This window comes from Coturnix japonica, chromosome 22 (genome assembly GCF_001577835.2).
Source record: "Coturnix japonica isolate 7356 chromosome 22, Coturnix japonica 2.1, whole genome shotgun sequence".
Classification (NCBI taxonomy): domain Eukaryota; kingdom Metazoa; phylum Chordata; class Aves; order Galliformes; family Phasianidae; genus Coturnix; species Coturnix japonica.
This window is the reverse complement of record NC_029537.1, coordinates 2,277,781-2,297,810: the sequence shown is the minus strand read 5'-3', so window position 1 is coordinate 2,297,810 and position 20,030 is coordinate 2,277,781. Positions and strand designations below refer to the sequence as shown.

General features: G+C 45.6%; 1 protein-coding gene and 1 long non-coding RNA gene across 3 annotated transcripts in view; both read right to left on the bottom strand.

Annotated features, from left to right (window-relative positions):
- Nucleotides 1-236: 236 nt before the first annotated feature.
- STC1 (stanniocalcin 1) lies at nucleotides 237-10,527 on the bottom strand. Of its 2 annotated transcripts, XM_015883050.2 has the most exons (5): nucleotides 10,094-10,527; nucleotides 7,792-7,934; nucleotides 7,087-7,298; nucleotides 3,495-3,712; nucleotides 237-2,051 (listed from the first exon to the last, which is right to left on the bottom strand). In XM_015883050.2, exons 1-5 carry the CDS (start codon nucleotides 10,503-10,505, stop codon nucleotides 1,975-1,977), a joined length of 1,062 nt encoding a protein of 353 aa, XP_015738536.1. In that variant the 5' UTR covers nucleotides 10,506-10,527; the 3' UTR covers nucleotides 237-1,974. The 2 variants fall into 2 exon arrangements, with proteins under 2 accessions (XP_015738536.1, XP_015738537.1); XM_015883051.2 differs by having other exon boundaries at nucleotides 237-3,712.
- A 2,271-nt stretch (nucleotides 10,528-12,798) lies between these two features.
- Nucleotides 12,799-20,030, bottom strand: part of LOC107323687 — a 122,394-nt gene continuing 115,162 nt past the window's right edge. Inside the window, exons 3-4 of the long non-coding RNA XR_001559315.2 lie at nucleotides 14,503-14,562; nucleotides 12,799-14,354 (exon numbers count right to left, since the gene is read on the bottom strand). This is a non-coding gene — a long non-coding RNA (uncharacterized LOC107323687). The remainder of the gene's footprint in view (nucleotides 14,355-14,502; nucleotides 14,563-20,030) is intronic.

Below are 20,030 nucleotides of genomic sequence, written 5' to 3'. Positions count from 1 at the left end.
CATCGCCATATCCACTCATAGAGTCTTTCAGGCTGGAAAAGACCTCTGTGATCAAGTCCAGCCATCAACTCCCACCATCATGCCCACTAAATCACGTCCCTAAGATGGTGAAACCCATTTCTATGCCCTCTGAGTGAGACAACCTAATGGCACTTGGACATCTACATGCAACGGTGTTCTTTTTGGGCACAACCAGGATCACAGTGAGGTCCAATGAAAGAGCCAGACACGGAAAAAATCCTTAAATTTGACATTTTATTTCATTGCAGAAGAAAATCCAACATAGGCCTCATTATGTTATGCATCTTCAATTATAAAAATAAGCAAAGAAAATAACTTGCATCTTTCTCATTACTATGATATGTTTCAAATAACCTTTATATGAACACACTGAGCTTTAAAAATGTAATTTAAACAATAAATAATGACATATACCAGATATGCTCACTGTTTATTCCAGTACTCAGCAAAAACAAAAACAAAAACCCAAAACTCTCTCCCCCTTCTAAGTATCTTTAAATTATAAATACATAATGCAAATTTATAATGGCACAAAACATCTAAAGTGCAAACAAATCACAATGAGAATCATGCAAACATTTCTAGATAAGCCCCTCCCCGCCTCCGAGAGAAATAATTTCTGCAGTGAACGCAAGATTAAAAAAATAAAGCATCAGAGATTAAATAAAGTGTGAAATAGCTGGACTTAGTGTTGAGAATCATTCCCCATCGCCAGGGGGATTTCTCTCACCTAATTCAGACCATACCCATGAGGCACCGTTCCCAGTCGATGGGAAGTGCCACCATGTCCCCCTCTGCTGATAAGGGAGAGTTTAAGTGACCAGCTTAGGCTAAAAGTTTGGCAAGGTGAACCCCAAGTCTTTGGATTTAACAGCTCTGTGCTTGCAGCTTCCTCACTGAATCACAGAATCATTAATGTTGGAAAGACCACTAAGACCATCCAGTCCAACCACCAACCCATGCCTGTGACCTTGTGACAAAGTCAAACAAGCTTAGGTTCCCACTAAAATAATAATAATAATAATAATAAAATTTAGGAGAACCCCAAAAGACAGGATTTGGGCTCCTGCTCCCCAACCTCAAGTCAACTTCTTAAAGCTTTGGATTTTCATAGAAATGCTGCATAAAGCAGCAGAGAAGCCAGTTGCAACCAGAGCATCTAGGTGAGCTCATTGAGCTCTACTGGCATCAGCCCATGGGGAACTCAGCTGGGAGCTGCTTCCTAATGCTTGGAGCCACCCTGTTGGGACACTCCAACCAAGTGATATCTATTTGAGGCAAATGCCCCCCCAAAATGCATTCACTCAATGCACAGCCCCAGCAGATCTCCCCATTTTCTAACATTCCCATTGGTGCAACGCTGCACAGTGCACAAGCAGAAGTCAAACTTTTAGAGTCGCGATGTTCAAAGGGACTTTGGTTTTCACCTTGCAAAACTTAATGGTGTCGGACTCTATATGCACCTGACTTTAAGAACGAGCAATATTGCATCTTGTTTATCCTGGACTGCACGATTCAGAGTACTCAAAAACAAAACAAAACGAAAACCCCAACCCTCTACCGTCAGCAACATTTGTTTTGCTGCTTACAATTTCATGACAGCACTTTTGGGCTACATTTAATGAAGACAGCAGTATGAGAAATGCTGCCACTGCATCTGGTTTCAATATATTAGCAGCAAGTTATTGTTTAAAGGCTTTGTGGTTTTAAAAAAAAAAAAAAATAGAAAGGAAAAAAAAAGAGGAAAATAATAATAATAATAATAAAGAGTTATATTGCTTTAGATTTTGAAAAGAAAAAAAAAAAATAGATACCTCCTTTATTAGCTCTCTAACTAGTTGAGCAAGAGTCATCCATGCCGCAGACAGGCTCCAGAGGGACAGACTTTGGAGCTGGCCGTGCCGATCGCGTGCCACGCTGCGGCTTTTATTGGCTCGCCGAAGCCACGAAGGGCTACTGTGCAGAGAGCGGCGTCGGGGGAAGGCCCCCATCTGCGGCCGTGGGACTGGCCCTGGTCCTGTTCGCGGAGGCTGCGGGAGAGATGGGTGGGAGGAAAGGCAGGTCTGAGAGCTTCATGCATGCGCCTTTGCTTTGCTGCAGGAGCTTACAAGGTTTCCTTGCCTGCCTTCCCCCAGAAATGGCCTTTCTATGGGAAGTTTTTGCCTTTGGGATCCCAAAGAACCGCCTGGCGTTCCCCCCAGCAGCTCTCCAGCAGCCTTGGGTACAGCTATGGCCACTCTGAGCTCATTCTGCTTTTTTTCTTTTTCCCATATCATCTATGAAGAGAGGTTAGTTTCTGGTCAAACATTTTCTCTCTTCCATTATAAAAAGGCCACAGAGTAGAAGGTGAACTCTTGAATACGACAGAGATACTATTTCCAGGAAAAAAAACCAACAAAACCAACAGAATAGCTAACTTAGAAAACTAAGTTTATGCAATAAAGTTATTATATTCTGCTCCTGTCAAGCAGACTCTCATGGAATTTATGTACAGTACATGACAGATTTTAAAACTATTTATACCACAGTTAGAGCAAGACCTTTAATACTCTTGTCTTAAGACAGGGTTTGTTTTTGTTAACTTCTCTTAAAGCTTTAGACAGTTAAATACAGTACATAGATGTTAGCTTTTAAATACAATGCAATATTATGTAACCTTCTGACTAGGTTTAACCATAGACCGGCACCGCTTTTAATCATTTCCGTAGTACAAAATGTTCCTTTCCTGATTTACTGTGTGTTGGGGGAGGGGGGGTTGGGGGGGTCGTTTGGGCTCATTTTGCACTGTGGTGCCAGGTCATGGTAATGAGAATCACCCACAGCTAGTGAGCTTGGCAAACCAACCAATGGGTTCATAAGCCAACAGGTTAACAGAGCTGTGTTGGAAGGATTAGGACTGCATGACGCTAAGAGACCGGGAATATGATATTCATATTCGTCCATGGCCAGCACAGATTCATAACACGAATTCCACTGACATCATTAGGATGTGCAATAGTTGTTAGTGCATCTATCATTGCCTACCAGCTTGCTACGAGCGAGAATCAACGATTCTCCTGGGTGCCAAATCTTCAGACCTCAATGGTGTTAGTGCTACAGTACTTTAGGGTTTGGTGTCTGAAGGCCTGACTGCTGCACGGTTCTACTTAAGACTAGGATAGTTTGGGATCACTTTTTGTGGGGAAGAAAAGAGGGACGGAGACATTTTGACGGCGGGAAAGCTGAGACACTGAACACAGACCCATGCAAAAGTTGGTTGGGGAGGAATAGAAAATATTAATGACTAAATCTAAAACCAGTTCCTAGTTGTTATTAAAACTAGCTACAGTACACTTGGTTTGGGTGCGTTACTCTTCTAGAAGAGAGACTTCAGCTTTGGTAGTGCTTAGCATCCCTTACACCCATCGCGCGGCCGAGGCGTTACGCGCTTTCGGCAGAGGTGCGCTTGGCGTGGGCTGGGCTGGACCCCTCACCTCGGAGGTTCCTGAAGTAGAGTTTGAGCTTCTGTGGCTCGGTGATGCGTCTCCTGGCGAAGTCCGTGCGCGGGTGGCCCTGGGCGCAGTGGTCTGTCTGTAGCAGGTGGAAGAGGCTGGCCATGTTGGGCCCGATCTTCTCCATCAAGCTGTCCTTGATGGTGCTCACAGTCTCTTCGTCACACTCCAGTAGGCTTCTCACCAGCTTGTTGTAATACCTGCAGGACAGACACCGTCTGTTATTCAGTCTCAGGCATGACCAGAGAAATGGGGTATAAGCAGATCCCAAGCCAACAGCACTGCCCGTGCAACAAGACTATGGAAAGCACTTTTAAGTTGTTCAGGATATGCTCATAGAAACACAGAGGTTGGAATCATAGAACCATTGAAACATAGAATGGCTTGAGTTGGAAGAGACCTAAAAGATCATCAAGTTTCAACCCCCCTGCGGCATGCAAGGCTGCCAGCCACTAGATCAAGTGCTAGATCAGATTGCTCAAGGCCCCATCCAACCTGGCCTTTAACACCTCCAGGCTCGGGGCACCCACAACCTCTCTGGACAATCTCTGTTCCAGTACCCTCTGAAATAGTTCAGTATGTGTTCATAGAGTCATAGTGGTTGGAAAAGATGTTAAGATCATAGAACCATAGAAGCTTTTGAGTTGGAATGGACCCTTAAAGGCCACCTGGTCCAACCCCTCTGCAATGAACAGAGACATCCACAGCTCCATCAGTGCTCAGAGCCCTCTTCAACCTGATCTTGGCTGCCTGCAGGGATGGGGCATCCACAATGAGGAACTAAGTTGGTGTAACTGGTTTAAGCGTGTGTTTTATTCTGTTCAACACACCAAGCTTCTAAAGCTTTAGACAGAAAAATAATCAATTCTTTCTAATAGGCAGACACTGCCAGAGTGGCCCTTCCTACAAAGGAATCCATCCCTGTGCTTCCCAGTACCTCTGAGCAGCTCTGGCCCCATCCCCTTCCCTCCTCCCTTCCCTTACATGCAGAGAAGGACCGGAGGAGGGAGAAGCAGTTCAGCTCAGAGCCTGACAGATGCGTGCACTCCCTGGGGACAGATCTTTAGGACATACAATTGCCACTTGTGGTGAGCTGACTATGCATTAAATCACACACGGGGACCTTCTGCTTTCCCCTGTTGCATGCTTGCCTGCTGCCGCTATCTCAGCCCCAAGCACATGTTCTTTGCAGGAGGAGGGAGCCAGGAAATTGTGCTGATTTGTTTCCCCAGCGCTGCTTGAGCCAAGCAGAGAATGGAGCCCTGTGTGTACCACATGGATCATCCCCCTGAAGGCAGAAAAGTTGGGAAAAGAGGGGCAGTCCCATATGTACTGGGCCACTTCTGCCTGAAAGGACAACGGGGAACTTATTTTAAGCCTTTAAGGTCATTGTGACATTTTTCCAAGGGAGCAGAGAAGAGAATAACCTGCAGGAGGAGGAGGGGAAGGAAGAGGGAAATGGGACTTTGCATTCAGGCTCCTTTCCTTGCGTTCAGCTCTGCCCTTTAGAGCCGTCAGTGGAGGTCAGGTGAGGTTAAATTTCTCCTGCACTCGAAATACAAAAGGAACAGGAGCACGGCAGTATTGTCATTGGATCATGCACACATGATGGTGAATGCATCTGTGCAAACCATACAGGGCATGAAGAACAGATCCTACCCATTGCCCAGCACCATGCAATCACATCAGAGTGCTTTCCACTGCTGCAGCTGCAACCTGGCGGCTGCTGATGCCTCTCTAGACTGAGAGCAAAGGCAGCAAGGCTTTCCTCTGCCCCTGCCATGAGATTAAATCACAGGAAGATGCTATGACCTTTAACTACTTCCTCCTGGCGTCCCAGGCCAAGTGGCACATTCTTATTCTGACGCTATGTTGGGACAGGGGCTGGGAAAGCAGGATGCTTTAGGAGACCTTCATGTAAACTATTAGCTGGGAAATCCTGCTGCTTTTGTTACTCAACATGTCATAATATCCTTTGGCTTCGAGGCGGGCTGGCGGCAGTGGGGGAGGCGTTCCCTCAGCTTGGGGAAAGAGCAGCTCTGCATTAGGCATGGGAGGAACATCCCATACACATGCAGCACCACTGTGCAAAATGCTGCTGTTCCACATCTCAGCCCACGTTTATCTGGGTGAAGAAAGGAGAAAAAGCCACACTGGAGCTCCTGGCTTGGTGAACATTGACTCTGGTTACCTACCAACTGCTTCCTTGCCTGAGGAACTGCCTTCCCCAGTGTGCAACTTTCTGGATACCTACAATGCAGTTTTCAGTGACCAGTTTATCCTGGACAGAGATGAAATGCCTATATATCATCATCCCACCTGTGTTCACATAGGTCTGAAGGCTTAGTATGCTTCTTGATGAAGTCAAACAGCCAGCTCAGAGGAGCTCCAGCAGCCAGCCAACACGTTACATTGCAGCTCGGTCTGTTTGCACTCAAATTCTAAGAGCATATTTACTCAAACTGCTCAAAAAGATCCCTTTTATCCCAATCACAAGACTCAGCACTGATTGTTCCAGGATTTAGAGGAAGAAATCCCTGCCCTTGCAGCGTGACTGCGCAGACTGCAGCAGCTCCCTGAAGCCTCTCTCTGTCCCTTGTCCTTGGAGATGGGGACAGGTCAGGTCTGTGCCCAGATAAAGCACAGAGAGCAGCGTGACGTGGCCACTCCTGCAGGCAGCCCTTGCTAGCAAGGAGGAACAGGGGTGAAACAACCATTAGGAACACCAGATCATCCCTAGATTATGCTCTACTGGCTCATTCCACAATAAGGTTATAGAGTCTGTTCACTGGTTCCCTTTCAGCTTTCCTAATCCTTCATATCTGGACCTTCATGACACAAAACTCATTTACTAGGTGCCATGAAACCAAAAAAGAAGAGAAAAAAGTTGCAATAGGTTGATTAACTCTTATGCGCTCAATCTGATGGATGCTATATGAATCACACTGGATTGTTATTTAAAAGGTCTGTTTGCCTTCTGCATTCAATGAAAGGTCTTCTGCATTCAAACTAAAAGAACCAACATTTAAACCAGCTCCATCCAGGCTTTGAAGCCATGTATGTCCAGTTAATTTTACATTTCTCCCCTGGAGATGCTTGTAAGTATATTTACCAAAAAGGAAATCAGAAGAATGCTGGTAAAAATTAACAAGGATTTGAAAAGGCACAGCATTAGAGAGGCTGAGCTGCAATAGGCTCTTAAGAAGTTAGAATATGAGGGATCAAGTTGACTTTCTCTACACTTTGCATTTGTGTGTTGGATAGTGTGATGGGTTGGATTGGAAGGGACCTCAAATGTTATAGAATCATAGGATGGGATGGATTGGAAAGGACCTCAAGGATTATAGAACCATAGGATGGGATGGGTTGGAAGGGACCTAAAAGGCTGTAGAATCATAGGATGGGATGGGTTGGAAAGGACCTCAAGGATTACAGAACCATAGGATGGGAAGGGTTGGAAAGGACCTGAAGGATTATAAAAGCATAGGATGGGGTGGGTTGGAAGGGACCTTTAAGATCATCCAGTTCCAACTGTATTTTCGTGTTGGATTTGTGTTGCATTCTGGCCACGTACCGGTTTGAGAACTGATTTGGGAGCTGCACGACCTCCGTGATGGCTTCAGGATTCCGCTTCGCAATGCCGCACATATCCAGCTTGCTGTAGCACTCCTCCTGCACTTCGGAGATCATTCTTTGGAACGTGGAGCACCTCCGGATGGCGAGGAACACCTTGGACGTGACCCCATTGGCGATGCATTTCAAGCTTTCTTTCACAAAAGCTTTTCCCTGCAAACAGAAGAAAACCCTTAAAATGCAACAGATTTCATAGAAAGGGGTGTAGTAACAGATGCTCTGCTATGGCTGGCTGCTATTAATTACCCTTCCTGCATTTACAAACCTGCAGAGCTGTGGTATTCTCCTATTTATCCTGCTGCAGCTCTGGAGGGGGTTGATCTGGCCGTGCGTTCCCAGGCCTTTAGACTTCCAATTCAAACCCCAGCCCCGTGCCAGGTCCCACAGTCAGAAGACTCACTTTGTTCGAAGAACGTTTATATTTCCTCCTGAAGAGGAAACTTTGCTCTCCGCCCCACTCAATGCTCCCTGCCAAGTCCTCACACATTGAGTACAGTATGTGGAAAATGTACTGCAGAAAATAGCCCTGAAGGATGCGCTCGTGGCCAAAACCCAATGCTGTGGTTCTGAGGAGCGGCCAAGGAGAACTGCAAGAAAGGAAGGGTTAAACCTGCACAGAGGAAAGAGAAATGAAGGTGTACCATACCTGAGTGTCAAATTTAGCAGCGCTGTAAAGGAAGGACTTGCAGATGTCGTACATTCCATCTGTGTCGCACGTGGAGTTCTCCAGGCAGGCAAAAGCCCCACAGCCCACCTGGAGGGCACTGTTCAGGCAGCGAACCACCTCGGCTGTGGAGAGAGGCACAAGGTTAGTGCCTATCACCCCCTGCCATACCGAGCTGTAGGCCGTGTCATGCCCAACTGTTGGCCAGCTGTTCCTTGGGATGGGGAGAGAGGGGACAAAGAGAAGCAAAAGGTTCTGCAAAGAGAGTTAATGACAGACAGAAATCATGGAACTGCAAACTCAGGAATAGAGCCTACAACTACCAAAACATTCAGTGGGTTAAAAGAGAGGTGAGAGCTGCTGGTCTTTGGGTAGATGGAGACTTGGAGGTGCATCCCAACCTCATTCTCATGGTGTGCGCTTATAGCATTACTCGGAGCTTGTGTGGACAAGGGAGAAGCAAGAAGAATGGCCCCATGAGATCATCCCTAGGGTCATCATAGAATCAAATAATGATTGAGTTGGAAGGGACCTTAATGATCAGAGAGCCATAGGACTGGTTGGGTTGGAAGGGACCTTAAAGATCATCTACTTCCAGTGCCCCGATGTGTTAATTTTCAGTACTACAAAGGACTTAACAAGGAGCTTGGTGCTAATATGGTACCCAGCCATGCACAAGTGTAGCCAAGAAAGGTTATGCAGCTGAAGATTTGCACAGAGAAGCGACATGTGGGCACAGAAAGTTAAGGCAGTGGAGATGACCATGCATAATTAACATCTGCGAGGCAGGAGCCGCTCTGTGCAGAGGGATATCCATGTCATCCCATCTTTTTCAGTGCAGATAGTGTGCATTTTAACAATGAATCAGCAGTATTGCCACATGATTGCCCCGAAGTTAGTAGGGATTAACCTTTTTTGGTAAACTGAACATCTGTCCCCTTATGTGTCTGTGCAAGGCATATTCATTACTTTCACAGCTCATGTTACGAGACATTCTTTAGGAAGAAATGCAAACCCAGAGTCTCCCATTGAGATCCTAGGTGTGGGAAAAGCGAAGGCTTGCATTTAGTGGAAGAGGGCACACCTTACACAGAACTAAGTTGTAGCCTAAAGACGTATCTCACAACTAGGAGAAAATAAAATTAACAAAAATCACGCAATTAACCCTTCCTCACGCTCTGCTCCTGCTTACATGCCTGAAGGGAGAAATATTTGGTAAGATCATCCTCTTCCCAGTTCATAACCTCACAAGTCATTCCCATAATTATGCTTCCACAGGTTCAAATTATAACTTTGCTTTCAGCAGACTTAGTATGCATTAAGCTTTTATTGTTTTAGGCACAGTGCAATAGTGAGACCCTATGTTTCTATAGCAACCAAATACAAAAGGAAATTGAGCAAACACCCTGGTATAATGCTGCAGAGCCTTGCAGATCTAAAATAAGACATCTGTTAATGAGCTCCAAATTAGAGACATAATATCTTTTCAGTGTACTTAGAAGACAGATTTTTAATTTCCATTGTTCAAGACAATGTGTCCAACTTATCTAAGCATCTACAGTGCGCAAAGTGGAGACTCCAGCTCTGACTTGCCAGCAATTTTTTTTTTCTCCTTTAATCTATTGTAAAAGCAACTTTGCTAAATGTCACAAACGTATTTGTACAGTACCATCTAACTGATAGCAATCAGCTCGTGGAAAGAAATGCTCGCGGCGGACAGTTTCTAGGTTACTGCATTCTTCAAAGTCACATCTCCCCCCCTCTCTGAGCAGACAGATGTTTGGCAGAACAATGGTTCGGCCAAATTTCCATGGATTTTATCAACTTCCTAAAAAGCAAAGAATTTCACTGCAGGGGAGTTGGACTGGATGACCTTTAAGGGTCCCTTCCAACTCAGGAGATTCTGTGGTTCTATGGATTTAACGCCAAAGTGGGGTTGTGATGGGAGAAGGGAGAGATGCATGCAAGCAGAAGGGGAAAAAAGTGCACAGAACTCATTTAGTAGATGGGGGAGGAGGAGAGAGAATGAATTACATCCTGCAAGCAGAGCACACACCGGTTCCTGACCCAGCTCTGAAAGAAGCTATGCACCAACATCATCCTCAACCAACCCTTTACGTTCATGCTTGCTCCTACCAGTTTATAAGGAAAAAAAAAGAAAAGAAAAAATAACCAAACAAAAACAAAATAGAGGAAAAGATAAAAAGAAAAATCAGCAGGAGATACATCTGAAACAGTGGAACCCATCGGGGCTGAGGCTCAGAGCCCTCCTTCTGCCTGTTACCTGAGTTCTGGGCTGCAACCCTGGGCTTCCTGGGGCTCACAGAGTCATTCTGTTCAGCTTCGTAGGACGCGGATGCACTGATCACCAGCAGCAGCAGCAAACCAGACTTTAGGAGCATTCTCTGACAAGTTTCCGCTAAGTGTGGCTTTTTGGCTTTTTTTTTTTTTTTTTTTTTTGGTGTATGTGTTCTTCCACTCCGGCTCGAGCAAAGATGTGGAGCTGGATGGGAATGCAAGGAGCGAGCCCGAGGTTGGGGACCGCTGGCCGGCAATGCGTGGTGACCCCTCCGGCTGTGCTCAATGGGGGACCGGGAGCAGTGCTGAGGGCTTTTATAGCCGCCCTTATCGGTCCCCCGCGGGCTGCCGAGCCAATCGCGAGGCGTTGGGCAGAGCCAATGGCAGAGTGGACTCATTCAAAGCCCTCCGAAAACTGCAACTTCACAGGAAGAATATTTTCCAGCCCATTAAAAGTACCTGCCAAACAACGAGCATCAAAAAGTTCATCGGTGGGAAAGGGGAAAGAGGGGGAGGGGGGAGGGAGGGGAGGGCACTTCCCATGGAGGATTGAGCTCAAGGAAATGACAACGCGGCCCGAAATCTTCCCCCCCTCCTAAAAAGTCACCTGCCCTTTAAGGAAAGATATTTTCCCATCTGTTCCCAGAGATCCCGTGGAAAGAAGGAGGGAGGGGGGCTCTGGGCAGCCCCATGGCAGAACCGGGTCCATGGGTGTAGGGAATGGCATCGCCCAGTGCTGTGTGCTCACCCCAACCCCACACCCCCCGCGGCTCACGTAGGCACATGCAAATACCCCAAACCCTGCTCCCCGTGCACAGCGTTCCTTATCTCAGACAATTATGTTAATAAAATCACGCGTTCAGCTCAGACCTCAGCACGATAGCGCTATTCCTGCTTCGAAGTGAAAGGATTTTGGGGGATGCTTGGTGGTTTTCCTCCCCCTTCACTCAAGTCTGTTCTTCTGATTTCATAACGGGAGGAGGCAGCCTGGTGCCTGAGTTAGGATTCGTTTTAATGGGCACATAATGAGGATTAGCACACGACAGGACTGATTATCCTATAACAGAGACAATTTAAGGCTCTGAGTACTTAAAGGATGAAGGTATGAGCAGCAGTTGGGCTGAAAAGAAATCCTGGAGGTGCTCAGAGACAGATTTATAGATAAAAAGTCACAAATTCCATCCACTTTGAGTAAGCGAAGGGATTTGGATATCAGCTATTACTGATGAGAGAAGAGACGAAACACTCTCATCTCTACAATGGCAGTGACACTGATCCAACAGATTCCTACAGGCATCCATGCATAGAAGTCACATTCAGCTCAGAGGAGCTGACAAACCTGCCTTGAGTGGAGGTGCAAAAACCCTCTGTCTCATTCATTCATTCAGGTTTATGAGCAGCTCAATGGAGAAGCCAACAAGGAAGGAGCAGAAGGGAAAAACCTGGGTTTGACAGCTCTGCCCGTGACAATGGGACCAGTTCAGGCTCCACTCACTGGTGACACTGTTGGTGTCAGCTCCAGTTGGAATAGGAGCAGGAGCGAGGTTGTGCTCCTGCCTTGGGGTCAAAATAACAGCTGGGCCAGATGTTCCAAGTGTGCTCCAAAGGCACTGAAACAGAAGGGTTTCAGGTTTCGGCTCAGAGTTGTGACACGGAGCCAATTTCATTAAATTAAAAAAAAAAAAAAAATAGTTAAAAAAGGAAAAAAAAAAAAGAAAAAAGAAAACAAACCAACAAAAACCAGCCCTGCAAAAAGCACTGTGGTTTCTCTGTTTAATAGGACCAGTCCAGTTCGCAAGTGAGAATAATCCCATGGGGTTTGATTCTGATTAAATCAAAAGCAACTCTGGCATTGACTTCAATGGGGGATGAATCACCACCCCTATCTAAGTCCTATTTGGAGTGGAAGCATTGCATTTTCCACAAAATTGAATTTCAAATTCAAAGCCCGATTCCTCCACCCCTTCACCCCCAAGGTGAACATTCCTCCTGGTCTTTTGCAGTGTTTTGATCTGAACTGGAATAGTTTGCAAAGCAAAAGAGATACGTATACAAGCACGTATACATCCTGATTGGAGTCCAAGCTACTAAAGAGTCCCTATAGATCCCATAATACTTCCAACACATTTTCTATTCTTTCTCCTATCATTATTCCAGGGCTGATTGACTCCTTTAGGGCTATACATCCTATAGAGTTTGTACCCACTGTAGATTTTCAAAGCAACCCATCCTGATGATGAGTAGCAATAATAAGAGATGAATTATAACGGCAACAAGCACTACAACAGGCAGAAAAACTTGCTCAAATCTCCAGCCAATGAAGGCAGCTTCTTTCCTACTGCTTTAAGAAAGCTGGAAAATAAATTCAGGACTGAAGGACCCACACTGAGTTGTTGTACTAGAAAATTATTTGTGTCCTTTAATACCAGAGTGCATTTGCATTGGTTATTTTGCATACTGAGGGCAATGAGGATTACAAATCCCCATGAAACTTCCATTTTGCCAATGGGGATTGGCTTCTCTCTTGTACTCTGAGCTCCAAGAAGACTTAGAGACACAAGAAGTGTATCTATTATGGAATATTTAAATGTGGAATATTAATATCTATTATGGAAGACTATGTTCCCTGAAAGTCTTCCTTCCTCCTATTAATACACGGCCCAGATCTGAGATATGCCACCAGGAGAGAAAAAGCCCCTCAAAATAATAATAAAGATAAATATTGTAATTATAAAGGTCTGACTCAGCATTTCTAAAAGCTCAGCATAACCTGCTGGAAGGATTTCCTCCTTCCCCTCCCCTTCAGGATAAATGCTGCCCCAAAGCAGAAGGATGCCTGTTCCAAACCTTTGTTTTCCGTCTGATACATGTAAGGAAGGGGGGGAAAAAGGGCACTGTTAGTCCTGAGCAAAGCAGCCCCTCCGTGCCGTTCCCATTCAAGAGATCCCATTAAATCGAACAGTACGCTCCATTGTACCGCCGTTCGCCTATTCCCAAGGTGTTATGATTTTTGTCCAACCTCACAAAGAAACACAAAGGCAGGAGGGGGGGGTGAAGGGGGGGGGGAAGAGTGAAAGACGACAAATAAAAGAGGGGGACCCAAAGCCAATCATCCCCCTCACCCCCCCCTGCGTTCAGCTGCCTTTGTGTAACTCGATGCCTGCCCACCTTTCAGCCCCCTCCCCAACCGGGACCCATTGCATTCGCTGCTCTCTCCGGAGGGACGTGAGCAACTGCAGCACCTCAGGAGTTATCCACGCTCGGCTGCGTCGGTCCCGCACGTCGGCTGTGAGCAGCACGGCGACACTTTGGCACACACGTCCACAGCCACCCCACCCTTTCCTCGTGGCTCGGCCGGCAGCCGGCTCGGTTACGGTGCTCCAGGGGACGGCTGTGGAGCCACACCGTGCTACGCTGAGCATGCGTCGTCTGGGTAAGATTGGATTATTAGGAGGGATTTCCCAATGGAGATGGTGATCAAGCATTGGGATGGCCTTCCTAGGGAAGTGGTAGAGTCCCCATCCTTGGAGGTATTTAAGAGATGTGTGTATGTGGCACTAGTGGACATGGTTTAGTGATGAGACTCAATGGGTCTCCAATGAGACTTCAATCATCAGCTCGGTTGAGTCACCACCAATTGGGCTCTCCATCTCTTGGGTGGCCAAAACAAGGCAAACAAACAAACAAACAAAAAAACAAACCAAACTGGGCATTTTGGTGAAAAACCCAACTCCACAGCATCCAATTTTGTTGGGTTTTTGTGGTGTTTTTTTTCCCCCATTCCAGCCACCAACTCAAGATGATGGTTGGAGTCCCCCTGGAGACCTATTGAGTCCAACCCAAGTTGATGGCTGGAGTCCCTCTGGAGACCTATTGAGTCCAACCCAAGTTGATGGCTGGAGTCCCTCTGGAGACCTATTGAGTCCAACCCAAGTTGATGGCTAGAGTCCCTTTGGAGACCTATGGAGTCCAAATAAGCTGATGGTTGGATGAGATGATCTTTGGTCTGAAAGGTCTTCTCCAAACTATATGATTCTTTAATTCTGTGCATGGGAAAGGAGCAAACCTTGGGCTTTGACAGCTTGCCAGCCACCCGTGCACATCTTGCCAGACCAGCTCCTCAACAGGTGCACATTAGGCTAACCGCCGAATTCAATATTCGCCCTTCATCTGCGCCATCCTTCTGATGCGTCACTGCATGCTGTCTGGATGCGATTCCTCGTTGCGGAGTTATAAACCAGGAGTAGCTTCAATTACACGGACAGTATAAAAGCAAAGTAAGGGAGAGGCTAAGCAGAACCTTTTAATCTGCTTAGCCCAAATGAATAACCCCGGCTGCACCGGAGTCAGTGATGTCAGAACTTGTTCCAAGAGGCAGGATGCAAGTTGAGTTACCTGGGTGTCTGCCCCAACAAAGCCAATGGGAGCCGTCCTGTTGGCCTTCGCTCCATAAACCTGTTAGCAAGGAGAACAACAACAACAAAAAACCTGCTCACAATTTTCCTGCTAAACAAAGGGATTTAATAACGCTGGTTTATATGCAAAAAGTCAGAATAGGTTTAATTGGGTCGTGACCGCTGTATGTTTAATGTACAATTGCTTAATGCCCAACATAAGGTTGCAACTATTGTCTTGTGCTGCACTTGAGTTAATTGTTAAAGCAAGTTAAAGGTGTTCTCATGTTGCTGTACTACATGATTTATTCACTCCACAGAATTTGATTTCTTTTTTTTTTTAATAAAAGCAATTATGTATTTTAGTATATCTCTGCTAGGCTTGGTTTATATCTTGTAAATGCAGCATGTACGATGAAAAGCGATTAATAATAATAACCCAGCATTACTTGTAATCCCATTCTCTAAATCCCGACTGCCTGCTTCAATGGGATTTTGATTAAGCCCGGATGTGCACTATGCATTAGAGATTAAGAACTTTCAGCACTCAATTTGCAGTACCTGGCTGTGATTTGGCCACTGGAGCTACCCTTCCAATGGTATAACCAACCCCCCGAGGGCACTGCAGACACCTTTCCTCCACTCTTACCAAAGGTCCACGACCACCAGCTTGGAGAGAGTTCTGAAACACTGAGTTAGTGCAATCCTTCCAGCCCTTCATGTTTGCTTTCCTCTCTTGAGCCCAAATTCCCAATTCATTTGGCTGCAGCAAGAGTTAATCCTAACCCTGATTTGAGAGACCCCCACATCTCCGTGGGACCCCCATTCTACCCCAAACCTCACCATAAGTCCTTCCCCCTCCCTGCTCCATAGCCTGATGACACCAGCAAATATCCAAATAGTTTCTTGCAAAGGCTTGCCTTAACCAGAGAGAGGATCTCTCATTAAAGCATAAAATTAAACACTTCAGAACAAAGATATTGGCACATTAATATGGAGATTCTGCCTCCCCCCCCCCCCCTTCATCAAAATGTATTAGCCCTTCATGTGCAATTTGCATTGGAAAGCGTAGGAGCCACATAGCATTAACAGCTGTGAAATTGGTGTCATTCTTAAAGGTTAAAATAAACCCAGCTATTCTCTAAAGCTGCCAAGCATTTCTTTGCAAGATCTATGGCCAGAGCCTTCATGAATCATGAAATTGCTTTTTCTGCATGATCCTTGGGAAGATCTCTCCCCTGTTTACAGGCAGGCAGAAGCAATCCCTGCTCGGCCTCTTGCAGGGTGTCCTCAGCACGAGGTGTGAAATGAGGCAGGCAGGAGTCAGCCAGCAATATACATTTCAATTTGCACAACAGCTTTTTAAAAAATAGGGGGGGAAAAAGATGAAGGGGAGGGGAGGAGGGAGGGAATGACATGGCAGCATTCTCACTTTGCTCTTGAGAAAGTCTCTTGAAACTTTTCTAGTCAATAGTTACTGGAATTTGTTTTGCAAGAGTGTCATTTTGTAGTTTTTATTACTGTAACAAGTTACAGATCCTAAAGTTGATATATTAAACACGCTGGTTATCCTACTGACAAGAGCATTTAACATGGGAATCATTCTTTCCCCATGATTTTTTCAGAAGCTAGAAAAATTATTCTCATGGAAAAACCATTAATTGCTAAGCCCTAAAGAACACAGTGCTTGTTAAGTGAGGGGGAGATGAGTGAGTAGAATATAATTCAAAACATATAGAAGCAAATGGGAAAGCCCCTATAGGGATTACAGCCCCGATCTCTGTGCCAGGGGCTGACTAGCGGCCAATGCAACCCTAAGGCTGGAGGTTCTCCTGGATTTGGGGCTCATCAGAGCACAGACTGCTGGAAGTTCCTTGTCCCAAATGAAAACCAGGAAGGTTTTCTATATTTTCCCTGAGGTTCCACACGAGCAATAAATTCTGCTCCTTTTAAAGCTGATGGTAAAACCATGAGCTCAGAGATGGTCTCAAAAAAAGACATCCCGATATCCCCACCCAATGTGAATTCAGTCCTAATGATGGTTTCTTGTTGCCCAAGGAGACTTTGAGGGACATGGTTTAGTAGGCATGAGTGCTGGTTGGATTTGATGACCTTGGAGGTCTTTTCCAACCTTAATAGTTCTATGATTCTATGGGAATGGTTGGGATGGGTTGGCAGTTGGACTTGATGATCTTAATGGTCTTTTCCAACCTTAATGATTCCATGGTTTAATGATTCACCATCTAAAACTTGTTAAGCCACCTGCAGGAAAAGGCAGCACCATCCTTCTTTTTCCTCCCAAAACCATGCAGAGAGGATCACGGCTGCTTTGCCCTCAGTTCCTCCCATTGCCATGCAAAGTCATGAGCACTCTGTAACCTCCGTTCACCCAGGAGGTTAAACCCAAGCAGAAATACAGCCTGTTCTCAACCCTGCTCTGCCTGCAGTGCCTACAATCCTCCCCATCTGCTGCTTCGAATGGCAAGCTCTTAACATTGCTAAATAAGTAGGGCTGCAAAGAGCTGCACATCACCTGGATGAAGTTCATAGGTTGGCCTCCAAGGGAGATGCTAATGGACTCAGCACTCAGACTGGGCAGCAAGAAGGGCTGGGCTACGTCAGAAGTAAGCTGGCTTGGAATCATATAATCATTTGTGTTGGGAAAGACCATTAAGACCATCAAACCCAACTGTCAACCCATCACCACCATCCCCACAGAATCATAGAATTATTAAGTTTGGATAAGACCGTGAAGATCATCCAGTCCAACTACCAACCCAGCAGGGGGCATCCCCAACCCCCTGTCTTCATCCCTGTGGGCAGCTTCAGATCCAGTAGTGTTTTATCACTGCACCTCACACCCAGCAAGCAGGAAAAAGAAGCAGGGAGCTCTGAGTAACGCAGTGTGGTTTCCAAGCACATTCCTTTTTTTTCTTCCCCTCTCTCCCCCATCCTCTTTTTTTTTTTTGATCAAAACTGAACTTAAAATAGAAGAGGAAAAGGGCTTGCATAAATATCTGACAGCTGCTTGGAGCTTTCTGCAGTCACCAGCAAAGCAGGGAAGAACCTGAATTTTTAGCTTAGTCAGAGAACCTGCTTCAGCTTGGAGAAGGTGCTACCAAGCAGATGGATGAATCCTAATGGTAAGTGGGACCTGGAGAGCAGAGCAAATAGAAGGGAAAAGAGTAAAAGATGCTCAGGGGTAATAAGGATGGAAAAGATTTGAGGGTGTTCCCTACCTGTTCGGGGCATGTGGGTAGTATCAGCTCTACCCATTTCCCAAAGGACCACTTTTATGGCTTCAGTTCACTTTTCCCCCATTGTCCCTCTGCTCAGGGATGCTGAACCATCCTGCAGAACCCATCTGACAGCACAAAGACTTCACACCCAGCCCTTACGCAGCACCACAGTGCCCAATTCAGCATCAAACCAACTCCTGAACCAGTGATGGAAACACTGAGACATCACTAAATGGGACAATCAATTTGCACGGAAGATAAGAGCCCGGACTGCAGCACGTTATCTTCTGAGAGAACAATCCCTTTGTAGTCCTAAATTAAGATTTGTCTTCCAGATTGCTGTTGCATCAGATGGGAACTAAAACCAGAGCAGCCACAAATTGATTGTCTTTTCTAATTGTCACTTATCTGGTGTTCAGCCATAGGGATATGCATTTAAAGGCCTTATATGAACTGGGAGTTTGACCCAGTTCATGCCAGCACATGGAAGAATTTGGCTGGGATTTCTCGTTGACATCCGCCAGCAGAGCAGCAGCTTTGTCCATCACAAACACCTAAAGCTGAGGGTGTTTTATTTCTGGGAAACTCCACTGTCTTAGCTCAGTTTTAATTCTAAATAGAACAAAGGAGTTCTTTTATCCCTATGAAAGAGTTGGGAAACTGATACAGGCGCCGATAAACAAGCGGATGGCGAATATCAAACAACCAACATCTCAGCTAGAGCATAATACAAATAAATCAGGATGTTGGTCCTGCTCTGCCTGCACTGAATGGGCCACGTTAATGCCCACAGTCCTCATTTCAAGATGAGCAGAATCTCATCGTGTATGTTTTTCATTCCAAACATCCCTATAGGGCTCTATATAAAACAAAAAGCCAAAAAAAAACCCCAAACCCAAACAACAGAAAGCAATACTCCCCTTAATAATAAAATGAAATCAAAAGAAAATCCCCCAACCCGCTCATAAAAAAAAAAACAAACAAAACTGATGAAGTTCATAAAGCCTGCAGTGATTTTCAAATCCATCCTTGGTAATTTTAGCCTGATTTAACAAGGTGACATTTCTACAAACACTGCATATGTATGGGCGTGTGCACATTTCTGATCATTTTAATTCCCTGTACAATTTCAGCTGCGTGTGATGGGAGTTCCCCACCACCCCAAATCTGAGGACAATAAGTTGCAAGCAAGGGTGGCTGTTGGATGATAACCCTACAAACCACCCCACTCTAAACCCACAGAATCAGAGCACCCCATGCTGGACAGCAGAGCTCCAGGGGAAACACGGGGGAGAGGAGAGAAGGAAGATGTCAAAAGCCCCAGTTGTGGGAAAAGCTTCACTAGCAATTAACAATTGCCCACATGACACAAATCTGTGGGAAACCAGGCTTTGTTAATCCCTGTGCTCAAGGAAATATTTCTTCATACCCTGAGGAAGGGGCCCGTTTCCTGCCAGCTGCCTTCCCACTGACAGGACCTGCTGGGTGTCACCAGGCCACCCCAGCCCCATGTGCACCACCATTCACCAACAGCTCATTTCAGTTCTAAATACTTAAGACCTGGTTGGACATGCTACACACTTAATCTGAAGCTTCACCTCTTGTGATATTTAAGACATGGATGGTCAAAGGCTGAGAAAACTGGAAACCAACTTGTGCTATTCAGAAAGGTGGGTTAATGACTGCATAGACTTGACCAATTTTATCCTCCTTCTTCCACCTTTTTGTTGGTGAATTCTTACTCTCCCTCCCTCCTGAATACTCCCCATCCTTCACTTTGTTGCTTTTGAGCTGGTGGCAATTCTTTGAAATCTCCATTGCTGCAGATAAATGATGCTATGATGTGTGAAGGAACTGCCTACAAGATGGGACTACAATGGGTCTACAACATCATGGAGTCATAGAAGAAGCTTTAATTAACATCCAGTCGGCCCCAGATCCAGAGCAGTGCTCTGTGGTGACCAGTGCATCCTATTGAACATCTCACCCAAAGAGCTCACCAAATCTTTGACAAGATTTTAGCAAACTTGTAGCAGAAAGCTCCCGACTTCCTAGCTGAGATCATCACTTCTTATGGAGAACTCCCAGTGGTGGATGAGAGCCATTTGCAGGTATTATTTTAAGGGTATTCAGAGCTATGCTTACCAGATAGCATTAATGAGAGAAAAAAAGGAGCAATTTGTGAAAATCGCTCAAATCTTTCCCAGAAATTGCAGGCAAGAAGAAAGGTTTTGCTCTGAAATTAGAGTTAGGGTGGAGTCACCTTCCCTGGAGGTGTTCAAGAACCACA

Bases quoted from the DNA above. Each gene is read 5' to 3' on its own strand.
- STC1 (XM_015883050.2), bottom strand. From the start codon at position 10,505: ATGAGTCCACTCTGCCATTGGCTCTGCCCAACGCCTCGCGATTGGCTC. The intron at 7,935-10,093 runs GTAACAGGCAGA...CTCTCTCCACAG, and splicing joins GGTTGCAGCCCAGAACTCAG to CCGAGGTGGTTCGCTGCCTG. The intron at 2,052-3,494 runs GTGAGGGGTCCA...TCTCTCCCGCAG, and splicing joins CTACTTCAGGAACCTCCGAG to CCTCCGCGAACAGGACCAGG.